The following is a 15816-nucleotide window of genomic DNA, read 5'->3' on the forward strand; positions in this document are numbered from 1 at the left end:
GTCCCCCTAAATCATACATTTTAAAAGTAATGGTATTATGTTCCAACCAGTTTTATTGATACCTTAAACCTTTCTTTTCTTTTTTTTTTTTTTTTTTACTGTTTAAATTATAGATGAATTTTTTTTTAAAAAAGGTAGCTCTAAAAAAGATTTTGCTTTTTTGCATTTAAAAATAGTACTATACAGGGTCCAGCAATTAGTGTAATGGCTATGTCACTGGACTCCCACGTGGCCGACCGCAGTTCGAGTCCCGGACCCAGTGGATTAAACACACTGGGCGCGTGTGCATGCGTGCCCAAGATCCCGAGAGGAGAATGGAGGAGAAGGGATTGTGGAGTGGCCATCCCCCCCGGGGGGTGATTTATCGTTTTCTATCTCTCTCTGTCTCTCTCTGTCTTTCTGGTGAGTGCACATACCCTATAGCAAAACCCTCTCCAAAAAAAAAAAAAATGGTATTGTACAAAAAATATATATAAAGAAGTGCTTTGCAAAATAGTACCTAAGAATCAACTATTCTTAAATTATTAATGCTTAGGTCACAATCATATGATTTGTGGATTTTCACAAGTATTAAGCAAATTATTATATTTATTTAAACATTAAAGAAAACAAGGCATATGTATTTCATCTTATAATTATTCAAGTATAATATTATATTTAAGGTAAGTGCAAAAATATTGTGACAAAATCAAATAAGTTATATTAAACATATAGATATATGTTTCTCTTTACCAGAAAAAAGACTAAAAGTGGATAAGCTATCTATGGATAGTAACTTTTACTTCACTTCTTTTTTAGTATATAATTATGGATAGAAGAAAATATAACTTAGATTCGTCTGATTCATTTATTTTTGAAATTCTATTATTTGAATACTTTTGTCTCCTTCCAAATTCATACTGAAACTTAGTTCCTTATGTTCATTTAGGTCACCAAGGATCTACCCTCATGAATGAATCAATGCTCCTATAAAAAGGCCCTTGAAGAGTGAGTTCTCTCTCTTCTAACCTTCTACCATGTGAGGAACAGAGTTTTTCCCATTTCACTTCCAAGACTCCATATCTGTGAAGAAATGAATTTCTATTTTTTATAAATTACCTATTATTAGGTACTCTGTTACAGCAGGACCAAATAACTAAGATGTGGAGTTATCTGTTTCATTTGCTCTTCCAATCAGTAAATATCTGTTATTCATCTACCACGTGTTACAACAGAGAACAGAATGACAAATTGGGCTTGTCAATAGAACGTTTCCATTTTAAAATGTAAGACAAAAATGTCAGGTTTTATCTCTGGTCATTATGAGGTCATGGGGAAAGTTATCTATTCTCACCTAAAGAAGACACTTAGAACAGATGTCACCTGATGAATATCTTAGAGTGTAAATAAATTTAATCTGCAAGCAGAAGTGTAAGGGCAGTACAAACAAAGAAACTATAAGAAATCAATCCATAGACTCAAGAAATAGGCAGGAATTTACTGAAAACCCCAAGCCATGGCTTAAATATTTTGTTGTAGATTTGTCTTGTTTAGATTTGACCCTATGTAATCAGTAACAGTGGCAGTTAAGGTCTTAATTAGATTCTATTACATAGAGCTCTCACAGGTATTTTGTTGAGGGAGTTTGTTAGGATGACTAGAAGCAAGGAAAGCAACAGAACACCTAGAGACTCTCAACCAGGAAACCACATACCCCTAAAACATCTATGGATGGAATTTAGGAGGTCCTTAAACTTGAATTAAAAAATGTTGTATTATTGGGATTGACAGGTGGCATGGTGGTTAAGGATGCTGTACTCCCACATGGCCGACAAAGTTTCAAGTCCTGGACCTGGTGGTTTGCTTTCTCTCTCTCTCTCTCTCTCTCTCTCTCTTTCTCTTACTCTCACTCTGTCCCTCTCTGGTCAAATTGAAATAAATAAATATATAAAGTTAAATAAAGTAATTATTTAAAAAATGTTATATTATTATTGCCATTCATTTCTTATTAAAATACGTGAATTTCATCAATTACAAATATAAGAGCCAAGGCAAGCAGTATTAGCAATAGCAACTAAACCATGAAATTATAGATATATTCATGTTATATTCCAGCCCTAAATTCATCTTAAAATACTATTTATGTGCATGTATTCTTCATTGTGGTGAAAAACCAGATAACATAAAATTTACCATCTTAGTGAATCTTAAGTGTATAGTTCAATATTATTAAGTATATTTACATCATTTTGTAACAAATTTCCATAACACTTTTTATCTTGTGAAACTGAAATTTATATTTATTAAAGAGGAGCTCCTCAGTTCCTCCTACTTCTATTCCCTGACAACCAGCATACTACATTCTGTTTCTGTGAGTTTTGCTATTCTAGATATTGCATATAAATGAATCATACAGTATTTTCTTTTTTTTACTGGCTTCTTTTTTTTTTTCTTTCATAATGTCCTCAAGGCTCACTCATGTTGTACCATGTGAGTAGATTTCCTTCCTTTTAAAGGCTAAGTAATATTCAATTTTATCTATATACACCATATTTTCTTTATCCATTCATCTATAAATGGACATTTGGGTTGCTTCCACCTCTTGGCTATTGTGAATAATGTTGTTATCAATAAGGATGAGAAAATCTCTTTGAGATCTTGCTTTTAATACTATGGATATGAAAACAAAATAGGACTGTGAACCACATGGTAACTATATTTTAAAATGTTTAGGAACCACAAAAATCTTTTCCATATTGGTTGCACAATTTTATAACCTTACAAAAATAATTCTTATTTTTTCATAGCCTAATCAACATGTCATTTTCTTTTTTCCCCCTCTTCCTCCTTTCTCTCTTTGCTTAGTTCTTTTCTTTTCTTCTTTCTTAGTAATTCTAAAAGATGGAAGATCCTATCTTATTGTGGTTTTATGACATTTCTATAATGATTAATGATGTTTAGCATCTTACAATATTCTTGTTTGTCATTTTATGTAATCTTTGGAGTTATGCCTATTAGATCCTTGGCTCACTTTTCAATTGGCTTATTTGTTGTTGTGAGTTGTAGGGGTTTATTTATTTTGGATATTAATCTTCTATTATCTTTTATGAGGAGGAGGAGGAGAGTTGGTGAGATCTATAAGAAGTGAGACCTAGAGGGCGGTGTTCAATTTATGTTGGCATCACCCTCAAGAGTTTATTTTATTTGATATTAATCTTTTATCAGATATATGACTTACACATATTTTCTCACATTCTATAGGTTGCCTTTTCATTCTGTTCCATCTGTCCTTTGATGCACCAAAGTTTAAAAGTGCATGTAATCTCCTTTATATACTTCTCTTTTTGTGGCCTGTGCTTTTGGTATTATATCTATGAAATTATTACTATCTGGATCCAATGTCATGAAGCTTTTTTTCTATATTTCTTCTAGGAGTTTTATAGCTTTAGATCTTCAGGTTGTTAATTCATTTTGAGTTAGCATTTATATATGGTGTATGATAAAGTTCTACCTTCAGTCTTTTGCATGTGCATATCTAGTTTTCCAAATACTATTTATTGAATATACTGTTCTTTTTAAAAAATGTTATTTATGTTTATCACTGCTTCAAAATATGATGTGATTCTTGTTAGAATTTTAACATACTGGGACCAGCAGTTAGCATAATGGCTTTGTCGCTGGACTCCCATGTAGTTAACAGTGGTTCATGTCCCGGACCCAATGGCTTAAACTCAAGCTGGGCAAGTGTGTATGTATGCCCAAGATCCCAAGAGGAGGATGGAAGATAAGGGATTATGTCATTGCCATCCCCCTTGGGGGGTGATTTATCACTTTCTGTCTCTCTTTCTCTCTCTGTCTTTCTGGCGTGCGCACGCCCTATAACAAAAAAATCTCCAAAATAAATAAATAAATAGAATTTTAACATACTAATAAAGCACATTACTAGATTGTGTATCAGTTTTGTAAGTATATTAATAAATTACTTATTACTGATAATCTCAATATTACTTACTTTTATTGTAATACTTTATAATTTATTTTATGCATTTATATACCTTTGTGAATTTATTATTTCAGATATATATTTTGTATTTATGTATTTAAAAATACTATGATACTATGTTTTAGATAATAGCTTTTCCCCCTAAAGTTCATGTTGTTGAATTTCATTCCTTAATGTAATGGTGTTGGGAATTGGTGAGACCTGTAAGAAGTGAGGCCTAGGGGGCAGTGTTTGACTTCTGGTGGCATCACCCCCATGACTAATGGTGTTTCATGAGAGTTCTTGCTCTCATGAGATTCGTTAGTTCTTATAAGAGGAGATTGTTATAAAAGAAAGATGACTGCCCTGGGTTTCCCTTTTTGCACATCCACAGACCTTCCTGCTTTTGTTGGCCATATTGTGATGTTGCACCAAAGGCTAGCCTGATGCCAGTCCCACATCTTTGGCCTTTCCTATTGCTAGAATTGTGACCCAAATAGACCTCTATTCTTAATAAGTCACTGACTATCAGGCATTTTCTTTTATTAACAACATAATGTACTAAAACAGAAAATTGGTACTGAGAGTGGAGTTGTTGCTAATAATGAATACTTGAAAATGTGGAAGCAGCTTTAGAACTGGATTATGGGCAAATGTTGAAAGAATTTGGAAGGGTAGTCTAAGAAAGGCCAAGATTCTGCGGGAAGTTCACAATAAGAAAGGTTTATAAATGAACATTTTAGGGATAACTTGATAGTGGTGACCTGAAAACTGTTAGAAAAATGGGCATAATAAAGTCCATTCTGACAAGGTTTCAGCAGAAGATGAGGAATATTTTCATGTTAATTGGAGAAAAGTTTATACGTGTTATTCAACAAATTTGACTGCATTATGTCCATGACCCAAGGCTTCATGAAATACTGAATTTAAGAGTTATAAATATTTGTCAAATAAAATTTCAAAGCAAGATATAGAGTGGTGTGGTTGTTTTTAGCCATACAGTGAAGTATAAAGGCAAAAAGGTGACTTTAAGATAAAATTTGGAGCCTGGTTGTGTGGTAAAAAATGAAGCAGCATTTCCACAGCAGAAAATTGAAGGTGTAACCCACCAGTCAAGTAGATCAGCAGGGACAGAAGAATCCCAATAATTTTCTAGCCAATAGGAAGAAAACTCTGAGGGCATTTCAGAGATTGTTGTTCCCTGCCTAGGTCAAATGGCCTAGGAAAGCAGAATGATTTCAGAGAACTGGCCCAGGGCTAGCCCACTGCCTTGAGCTTCAATTACACTGTGTTCCCTGCATTCTAATAAGATGTTACTTGGCCCCAGTAGAGCTCAATCTACCTTTATTTCTACTGCCCCACACTCTGCTCCAGAAGATGCAAAGGCAGACAGTAGTGGTATGTACATGAAGGTAATCTTGTAAGCTCACAATTGATGAGTAGGTTCTCAGAATTCAAGAGCTGTAGAAGCATGAAATCTTCCACTTAGATTTGAAAAAATGTCTTTTATAACTTGGGGATCTCAGCAAAGACTCCTCACAGGTGCAGAGCCACTACAGAGAAACTCCACTAGGGCAAATCCAAGTGGAAATGTGGAGTTAAAGCTAGCACAGAGAGTCTCCAGCAGGTCAAGAACTAGGGAATCAAAGGGGTGAGGCAATTCTCAAGACCCCAGAACTATGAAACTACTATAACCTGGGACAACTGCAGGTACAAGACTCCAAACTGAGAGAGCTGAAGCATGGACTAAACTCAATGAAACCAAGGGAGCAAGGCTTCCCAACACCTTGGGGTTCCAACCTCTGTGCCAGTGTGTTAGGATTTGGCACAGTAAGTGAAGGGTAATTCTTGAGTCTTAAGACTTAATGTCTGCCCTGCTGGGCTTTGGACTTGCTTAGGATATGCCATTCCTTTGTTCTTGTGCCTTTACCTCCAGGGTATTTTGAAGATAATGTAATTTACTCTGCTTATACAGGCTTATAGCTAGAAGTAGTTTGTCTTGAGTCTCAGATGAGTCTTTGACTTTTGAATTGGTGTTGGAATGAGTAGAGGCTTTGGAGAATATTAAGATGATTTTATGTTTGATGAGTACATGAATTGGGGGGAACAGAAGTAGAACACTATGTTTTGAATGTCTCCTCAAAATTCATCTATTAAAATTTAGTAAATCATTATCATGAGATTAAAAGAGTAAAAACTAATTCTAATTATGGTGTAGAAAGGTGAGGTTTCAGGAAGTGATTAGACCTCAGGATAAGGCCCCATTATTGAATATTGGTGGTTTTATTAAAAAAAGGAATGTGATGGAGAGAGACACGTGAACACAGACACTCTGCTCTGCTCTTGCCCTCATGATGTGACACCGCGGAACTCTATAAGAACCCCACCAGATGTGGTTCTTTAACCTTGGACTTCCAAATGATTAGCTGAAAAAACCTGTTTTATAAAACCTTCACTTTCAGATATTTCTTCTTCTTGGTCACAGATTGAACTAGATTTTTAAAAAAGGGGATTTGGGCCAGCAGGTGGTATAATGGTAAAGGAGGTGGATCCCCATGTGGTCGACTGTGGTTCAAGTCCAAGACCTGGGACTAGAAATTCACACTGAGTGCATGCATGCTCAAAATCCCTAGTGGAGAATGGAGAAGGGATTGTGGGATGGCCAGCCCTTCTGGAGGGGGTGGGTAACTTCTTGCATTTCTCTCTAGGTAAGCTCACACACCCTATAGTAAAACTCTCTTTTTTTTTTTTTAAGGAAAAAAAAAGGGGGTCAACAGATTTTACCAGACTGCTACAAATATCCGTGATCTCAAAAGTATTAGGGATTCGGGAACCAGCAGTTAGCGTAATGGCTATGTTACTGGACTCCCATGTGGTCGACCATGGTTCGCGTCCCAGACCCGGTGGCTTAAAACTCACGCCAGGCGTGTGTGCGTGCATGCCCAAGATCCCGAGAGGAGAATGGAGGAGAAGGGATTGTGGCATGACCATCCCCCCTGGGGGGTGATTTCTCCCTTTCTGTCTCTCAGTCTCTGTCTGTCTGACGAGTGCACACGCCCTATAGCGAAAACCTCTCAAAAAAAAAAAAAAGTATTAGGGATTCAAAACCCTTTTCAGTAACTCATGCAACAGATAAACTACTAAATTAGAACAACAATAATAGTGCATATATTAAATCAAGAAATGGACAAAAACAAACATGACAGTGATAAACTAAATGCAAGAACCAAGGTAAAGGTAAAGAGAATTATGACCACCAATTTTTAACTTGCATATCTGATTGGTTGGTGGACCAATCAATAGAATAGTTCTGGCAATCAACAATAGAAAGGTTGCATTTAATACTTTGATGGTGAGACCAGCAGATGGTATAATGGTTACAACACTGGACTTCCACATAATCAACCATGTTTCAAGTCCCAGACCTGGCAGCTTAAAACTCATGTTGGGCATGAGTGTGTGTGTGTGTTTGTGTGTGTGTGTGTGTGTGTGCCCAAAATCCCAAAAGAAAATGGAGGAGAAGGGATTGTAGCGTGACCATCCCATTGGCGAGTGATTTCTCACTTTCTGTCTCTTTGTCCCTCTGGTGAGTGCATGTACCCTATAGCAAAAATCTCTCTAAAAATAAAATAAATAGGGACTAGCAGTTAGCGTAATGGCTATGTCTCTGGACTCCCATGTAGTTGACTGCAGTTCGAGTCCTGGATCTGGTGACTTAAACTCATGCCGCATGAGTGTGCTTGCGTGCCCAGGATCCCGAAAGGAGAATGGAGGAGAAGGGATTGTGGCGTGGCCATTCCCCCCAGGAAGTGATTTCTCGCTTTCTGTCTCTCTGTCTTTCTGGTGAGTGCATGTGCCCTATAGCAAAAACTTCTCCCCCAGCCCCCCCCCAAAAATAAAAAATAAACAATGAAATAAATAAATAAGTAAAACTATGATATAGAGCCTAAGATTACCCATGGAGAAAAGGTAGAGGAGAAAAATCCACTCTTGGTAAAATCATAGGCAACAAGTAATCAAAGAATAGCTGCCAATTCATTATTATCAGATACATGTCAGCAAATAGAAGTGCTGTGTAAACAATAAAACTTCCTCAAGCAATTGGTAGTTAATTTGGAAAGGACCATTGGTTATGAATCTACTCTGCATTTATAATTTCTGCACCTGCAATTATTTGAATGCAAAAAAAAAAATACAGCCACAGTTGCCTAATTATGGGCATAACCATCCAAATTTGCCCTAAATGAACAGTGCAAAAAGATGCCATCTGCGAAAGTGCAGCAAACCCCTCAGACCTTTTCTGCTCCAAAGCCTGTAAGGCCAGTGGGCACATTTTCTTTTTGGCTTTTCCCTTGGGCTTTATTGTTGCCTGATTGCATTCATGCATTACAGGCTATTCATTCTGATAAGCTGAGAGTCAGCAGGCCTTTCCTCTTATAGAACCAATATATCCCTCCACCTCAAATATATGTATGACAGTATGAGCAGGCTGAAATTGATAACATTTTTGAAGCACATCATGTGCCTCGTTAGTGTGAGCAGACTCAATTATTTATTCACATGTAATTTCATAAAGCAGACAACTTGAATATTGTAAAGATAAAATCTCATACCAATTTCTGCTCAAAGGTGACAAGAAAACTATGTTACTCTCATTAAAAAAAGTTTTAGCCATTTATTAAAAACACAGCTGTCAATTTTGATCAAATATAGTCATATTTCTCTATTATATTATTAGGACCATCATGAAATTTAATAGTTGTCCCTTGGAGTTTGATTTCCTACAAAAGCGTCATAACACAATCAGTACTACAGCAAATAATTATTGAACTTTGTGGAGACAGTTTTGATTTCAGGTGGGAAATACATAATAATAGATGAGAAATATAAAACCAAGGTTAGTATTCGATAAAGGTTCTATTCTCATACAAATCTCATACAAATGTCAGTAATAATAAATGTGGAGACAACCATAACCTGCTTTATGAAAATGAAACAGATTCTAGACAAAATAATTTTCAAAGACTTTAATAATAGTTCAAATATTATTTGCTTATCATTTAATCATATTAAATATTTTGAATATGCCAAGTCATTGGGAAGAAACAATATTTTAGGAAAAGGAAATTCAATAGTTTCTTAGGCTAATGACTGAAGTCAGAATGTAACATGTTTCTTCTATACAAAATTCATATTTCTTTACACTATAGTGTTTAGAATTGCAATAAAGTATTACCAGGAAGGCTGTAGGGACAAGCAAAGGGCTTAAAGATTCTAAAATGTTCCCTATATTATTTTACTTAAAAGAATTAAAGTGAGTAGGAGGGTGTATTTTGTTCTATCGTCTTTGTCCCAGTGGTATATGGATCATGAAAGATTGAAGCAGTATATACATTTATGAACAATGGGGCACATATATGGACGTTGGAAATATAACTAAGTAATTTATATTGAGAAAAGGGAACTCTGTTAAGAAAATAAAAATTTGTTAAGAGGAAACATGATTCCTGAAAGAGAATTAATTAGAGGTAAAAGTTAGCCATTTGTTCTGTCACATAAAACTGAACATTTCAATGGGATGCAAAATTTAAAATATTGTCAATGACATGATAAACATAAGTCATTCATTTTCCCATGGGGAATAAAAGCATTCTGAGACATTAAACAGGATAGTTCTACTCACATCCTGAGCTGCCGTTTGTGGACACCAGAGTCATGTTGGAAGGCCATGGATTCCGGACAATATCTTGCCAATGAATGGTGTCTGCATAACAAAGGAATTTGTTCTGATCTACATAGACTCCGCCATTCAGAATTTCTGAATCAGAAACAAAACAAAACAAAAATGCATTTGTGGTAAACTGATTGATAAAAAAGGAGCCAAAATAAAGGATTTACACTTACACTATGTTTAATGTTAAATTAAAACAAACCCTCACAATCCTATTACTCCAAGATGAAATACTCTTAATATTGTGATGTAGGTGCTTTCAGTCTTTTTTTCTGCTTTTCCCTGAAATTGGGATAATATTGTATATAATATTCCATAATGTGCTAGTTATGTTTAATATTACAGTATTTTATGAAAATTAGCCATTCTGCTTTATTATTTTTAGTAAGAATATGATATTTCAGGGTTTAAATGAAATAGAAATCATTTAACCAATCCTCTTTTGCTGATCATTTGTCTTATTTATCTATGATGAGGCTTTAAAATAAATATTCATAAATGACTTTCCAAGGTCACAGAGTGTGAATATTTTTAAGACTTTTGGTACAAGTTGGCAAATTTCTCCTAGGAGAGATCTTTTCAGTCAATGTGACGTTGACTAGAGTTAGTAGGTATGTAATTAGCACCAAGCGGAAGCTAAAATTTAATGCTTCAATCACAATAATGTTCTTTGTAATTTCAAATGAAAGCAATAGCATTGCCACTTTCTCAAAGAGTAACACAATCCAAGAAATAATAAAAAACCTATGGCTCACTGGAACAAGGTCATGACAGTAGGATAATGCACTAACACCAGTTTTCACTGGATTCTCTATTTTACCACACTGGCTTTGATCAACTAACTTGGCATCTGTGAACAATCTAAACATATACAGTACATGGATTCTCATTCAGATAGCTTTGAGAACTCCAGAGGGGGAAGTTAAAAGAATAAGATATTCCCTCTGAAATTGCTATTTTTATTATTTGAAAAGATTGACTAGAAATATCTATTTTCCCACCTTATTTAAAGCAAAAATTTAAGAGAAATCATGCAACCTATAAAGCATTCAGCTATAAGTAGCAAAAATCCAACTAACAATAGATTATACAGATAGGAGGTTATTTTTTCTCACATAATAAAAAAGACAATTTATGATATTAATTCAGCTACTACATAGAACCCATTATCTGCACTGCTATCCACAGTGTGTTGGCTTTGTTCACTCCAAGTACAAAATGGCGGCCGCACCTAAGACATCTGTTCTGAATGGCAGGCAGCATGAAGACAGAACAATCAAGAGACTTACTCATAGTGAAGCTCTGACTTTCTATTTGGGAAGAGGTGATCTCCTCAAGGATTATGTCTGCATTCTGCATTTCATTGGCCAGAGCAATTTCCTATGGCTATTCCTACTGCAACAGTGACTGACTGACTAATTGCTACTTAGACAAAACCCCCAAACAGCAAGGGGGTTAGTGAGAAAAAAGGAGAAATAGGTGTTGAGAATGCAAGCAACTCTGCCTGCCAGGCTAGTCTGGAAAAGATCACATCTGCTGTGTAGTATCTCAAGCTACTTTTTTGTTTTTTTAAGAGAGATTTTTTTGCTACAGGGTGAATGTGCTTGCCAGAAAGGCAGAAAGAGACAGAAAGAGAGAAATCACACACCAAGAGGGATGCTGCAATCCCTTTTCCTCCACTCTCCTCTTGAGATTTTGAGCACGTATGCAAACATGCCCAATTTGACTTTTAAACTGCCAGGCCCAGGACTCAAACTGTGGTAGACCATGTGGGAGTCCAGTGACATAACCATTACACCATCTGCTGGTCCCTCAAGCTATGTCTTTAAGACTCACCTTAAACCAAAGAGGGAAGTAAAAGAATAAAAGGAACATGTGACCCTCTAGAGAGATGCTTGTGGAAGTGAGATTGGTGGGCACATCCCATGTGCCTTACTGCATTGTATTTATGAAATCCTCCAGATAAAGTTTGATATTGCAGGCCTTTCTACACTTAAAATCATTGTCATCCTCCTGAATTCTTTCACTGACTGTTGGTTCCATTTTCTCAGGTTCAGAGGGAAGAAAATAAACAAAAAGAAATGAAAAAGTCTTTCTACTTCTAAAACAGTTCATTATTTTTCATGAACTAACCATATAAACCTTCATCAAAGCAGAAGGGAGTTGTAAGACACAAAAAAGTTTGTGAAAATGGATTTCTACAAAATGTTTGCATTAAGTTTCTGCCTAAAAATGTGATGACCTCATACTAATAGCTTTTTCATGAGACATTAGGTGATGCTATTCTGCTTTACGAATAATCCTTCATTAGATGACAAAGAAAAGAAATTTCGATGGCTATCCAAGAAATGATGGTTATTTTTCAGTCTATATTCAGAAAAGTACTACTTGAAAAAAATCGAGAGAAAAATAATAGCTCTAACATTGTGGAAATAATGTATTTTTCAGGAGTCACATTTTAATTTAAATAGTTCATTGTGAAGGAACACAGTATCCATCTCAAATTTCCCATCTAAAAATATTCAAACAGAATCAGATTATATTACACTGAATAATAATCTCAACAAATCCCTACCTTCAGCAGTATTAATCTACTATCAGTGTTGACATTAGTTTCTTAGAAATATTCTGATGAAGAGCTTGACTTATACTTGGAAAAGGGATTTAGAAAAGAGACAACATAATTCAAGTATAACTTACATGTTAATATTTCAAATTAAGATAAAATCGTGATCAATCTAGATGATACTTTTATCATCCCATATTCAAAGCAGACCATCTGCTAGCAATTCTGGTCAAGAGGATTTATGAATTTTTAGTACGTAATAATGGATCATTTGTGCATACGTGTATTTTCCCAGAAAATAAGCTTTCTGTCTAATGATTGGCATAGGCCCTATACTGCTATTGACTGTCAAAACTACACAATCAAATATACATGTTTTTATTGACATTTACAGGACAGTTTTCATAGTACACGTTATCTTATATTTTCTTTTGCATAAGTTGATTACCTAAATATCTGTTAGGAAATCATGTTGTAATTATATTAATGCAGTTTTAGAGTTTTAAATGACTTTATAACTTTATTAAGTTGTTAAAATATTTATTTAATATATTTTTGAGAGGAAATAAAACTTAGTTAAGTTTACTTCTGGGCTAAAACAATTCTAGGGAATGGAAACTGACCTGTAAGAAGGTTCTAAGGGATACAAATTATTCACTTGACAGAAAGGAGACTGATGTTTCTGCCTTAGTTGTCTATAGAAGATCCACTGCATTTTTAGATAAGAAAAAGGACAGAATTTTTTTTTTTTTTTAAAGAAATGCTTGGTAAGATATTAATCCACTCTGATACCAGAAAAATGTCTGGTTATTTTTAGATCTTTCTTTAGTAATGCACAAGAACAGCAAAGCTTTCCATAAGGTTTTTAAAAGATTTTTCGACAGAGGAATTACCTGTTACACCCACAGTTTTCCTCCCACTAACATAATATAGGGAGACTAATAATTCAAGTTTTAAGAGCAGGATTTAAAAAGTAATTTCTTTCTTTCTTTCTTTCTTTCTTTCTTTCTTTCTTTCTTTCTTTCTTTCTTTCTTTCTTTCTTTCTTTTTTGAGAGGTTTTCGCTATAGGGTGTGTGCGCTCGCCAGACAGAGAGAGACAGAGAGACAGAAAGCGAGAAATCACCCCCCAGGGGGGATGGCCACGCCACAATCCCTCCTCCTCTGTTCTCCTCTCGGGATCTTGGGCACGCACGCACACATGTCCGGCGTGAGTTTTAAGCCACCCAGCACGGGACGCCTACCGCGGTCGACTACGTGGGAGTCCAGCGACATAGCCATTACGCTAACTGATGGTCCCCTAAACAAATAATTTCTAATTCTAAGGAAGATAGGCAAATTAGGCACAAACTAGCCTGTAAGAATATAGACACAAAATCTCATTCCACTGAATTTTGCTTCCACTGTAGAAAATATATCAAAGTAAATTAAAAGAGACAATTGATAGAAAAAAGCTGCTATGAGTTTTTTTTAAATAATATTACATAAAAATATTTCCTGCAAGTTCACAAAACAGAACTGTCTCTTCCTAATAAATGTCATAGTTAAACATAGTAAGATATATTAGATATAACATTCTGTAAAAAAAAAAAAAGGATAATTTCATTACTGAAAATCTCTAGTACACACTTAAATATATATATTTTTTTCTCAAGGAATACACAAATGCATTCAAGTCAAGAAAAATATGTTATGACTCTTCTTGTATTCAGAGGAAAGTGGAATCTTCACTATACACTTCAATATGTTGAATAACTTAAATAGAGTACACTACTTGTAATTGAAATATAATTACAATAGGTAATCCCTTCTGAAGGCAAGGGATGTGTTTCAGTGTTTTATGTATTGCATCACATCTGAAGCAATACTTACTCCATGAATACTTGCTAGATTTAATGCCATAAAAATGGACCATGGAATTTGCCAGTAGCAGTATTAAATTACCTGCTGTTGTAGTTCTAATTTTAAATTATATTCCGACCAACATGCTAATTTATAGAAGCTCTTTCTTTCAAGCTCCTATCTTTAATTTTTACCCTCAGTATTGTCATTGAAAAACTGATTATATACCTTATAGTATATATGCATAATGATTATTAAAAATTTGAACAATATAAGAAAAAAAGTATATTCTGATCAAATCAAAATAAGAGTGAGAGGCAGCAGGTGGTATAAAGGTTAAGGTGCTGGATTCCACATGGCTGACTACATGCCTTGAGTCCCAGACCCAACAGCTTGAAAAACATTTTCCTGTGTGTGCATGCCCCAAACCCTAAGAGGAGACTGAAGTAGAAGGAACTGTGGCATGGCCATCCCCCCTGGGGTGTGATTTCTCACCTTCTGTCTCTCTCTGGTAAGCACATGCACTCCATAGCAAAACTAAGTAACTAAAAATATTAATGATAATAATAAAACTATAAAGGTCATGTTAACTGGTTCTATGCTTCATAAAGTCAGGGGCTATTACAATCTTGTTCAAAGCTATATTTCTAGTTTCTAGTATTATGCCAGGCACAAAGATATACATAATAAATATTTGCTTAATTAAAACTCCATATCTTGAGTATAATACATTTATATATACATACATATCCACACTTTTGTAGTTAGAGAGTCACTAAAAACTGAAAAAGAAATATATAAAATGTTTACAACTGGTAGTGTAAAAAATTAATGCACAGTATTGTTGGCATTTGTAAGACATATTTAGACATTTTTATTGTTAGCCTCAAACCTATTTTGTGCACCAATCTCAATTATTAGTAGTGATCTATATTGATTATTTTGAGCTAATCCAGATAGATGAAATTTCTCCTAACTTGTGCAAATAACCTAGCGTATGCAATACAGTTGCCTAAAAGCATTAGTTCACATTGCATGGCAAGCATATTTCATGTTGTTTTTTGAATTATTTTCTAGAAATGTGCAAAATGCCAATATGGCATTTGAAAGGGACACCCAGTAGTGCTGTATTAGCCTTCTAATACAAATGAGTAGGTCATTCGACTATTTCTTCCTTGATACGCATTTGCATGAGTCTAATGAAGAAGGAAATATTTGTGTTATTTTAATGACTTCTTTTATACTCTTCATTTCTTTTCAAATGCTAGTTATTACAGTGAATTTGGGGATGAGTTCCCATTAACCGAATCACTGACATCTTGCAAGTATTTTCTTACAGAAGAAAATGCGATGAAATACTGAATTATGTTTTTTTTTCCTCTCCCCTGTATGAAATAGCCTAACTATGATGTAATAACCCTGTTGAAAATATAGATTAATGTGACCTTCTTAGTAGGTATCAGATGGATAGAATTGCTTTGACCTCATGCACAATTTGTAACCATTTCATAAATAAGATTGAATGTCTTCTCTTCTTGTAAAATAAAGATTGTAAATTTAAGTGTAGTTAACCATAGTCTGCTTTAGACTATATGAGTGGGATCAACAGTGAACATTTTACTTCTCACAAATGTACCAAACATGATGACATAAGAAAGATCTAATAAGCAGGAATAAAATACTTATCCTTAATCTCTAATTGTATCTAAATGCCTTGT

The 15816-nt window shown here is 34.8% G+C and overlaps 1 protein-coding gene across 1 annotated transcript in view; it reads right to left on the reverse strand.

Moving 5' to 3' along the window:
* ERBB4 (erb-b2 receptor tyrosine kinase 4) overlaps nt 1-15816 on the reverse strand; it is a 1304701-nt gene that overhangs the window by 449124 nt on the left and 839761 nt on the right. Inside the window, exon 4 of the mRNA XM_006140094.3 lies at nt 9645-9779. Coding sequence (XP_006140156.1) covers nt 9645-9779 — 135 coding nt within the window. The remainder of the gene's footprint in view (nt 1-9644; nt 9780-15816) is intronic.

This window comes from Tupaia chinensis, unplaced genomic scaffold, assembly GCF_000334495.1.
Source record: "Tupaia chinensis unplaced genomic scaffold, TupChi_1.0 Scaffold000018_1, whole genome shotgun sequence".
Lineage (NCBI taxonomy): Eukaryota > Metazoa > Chordata > Mammalia > Scandentia > Tupaiidae > Tupaia > Tupaia belangeri.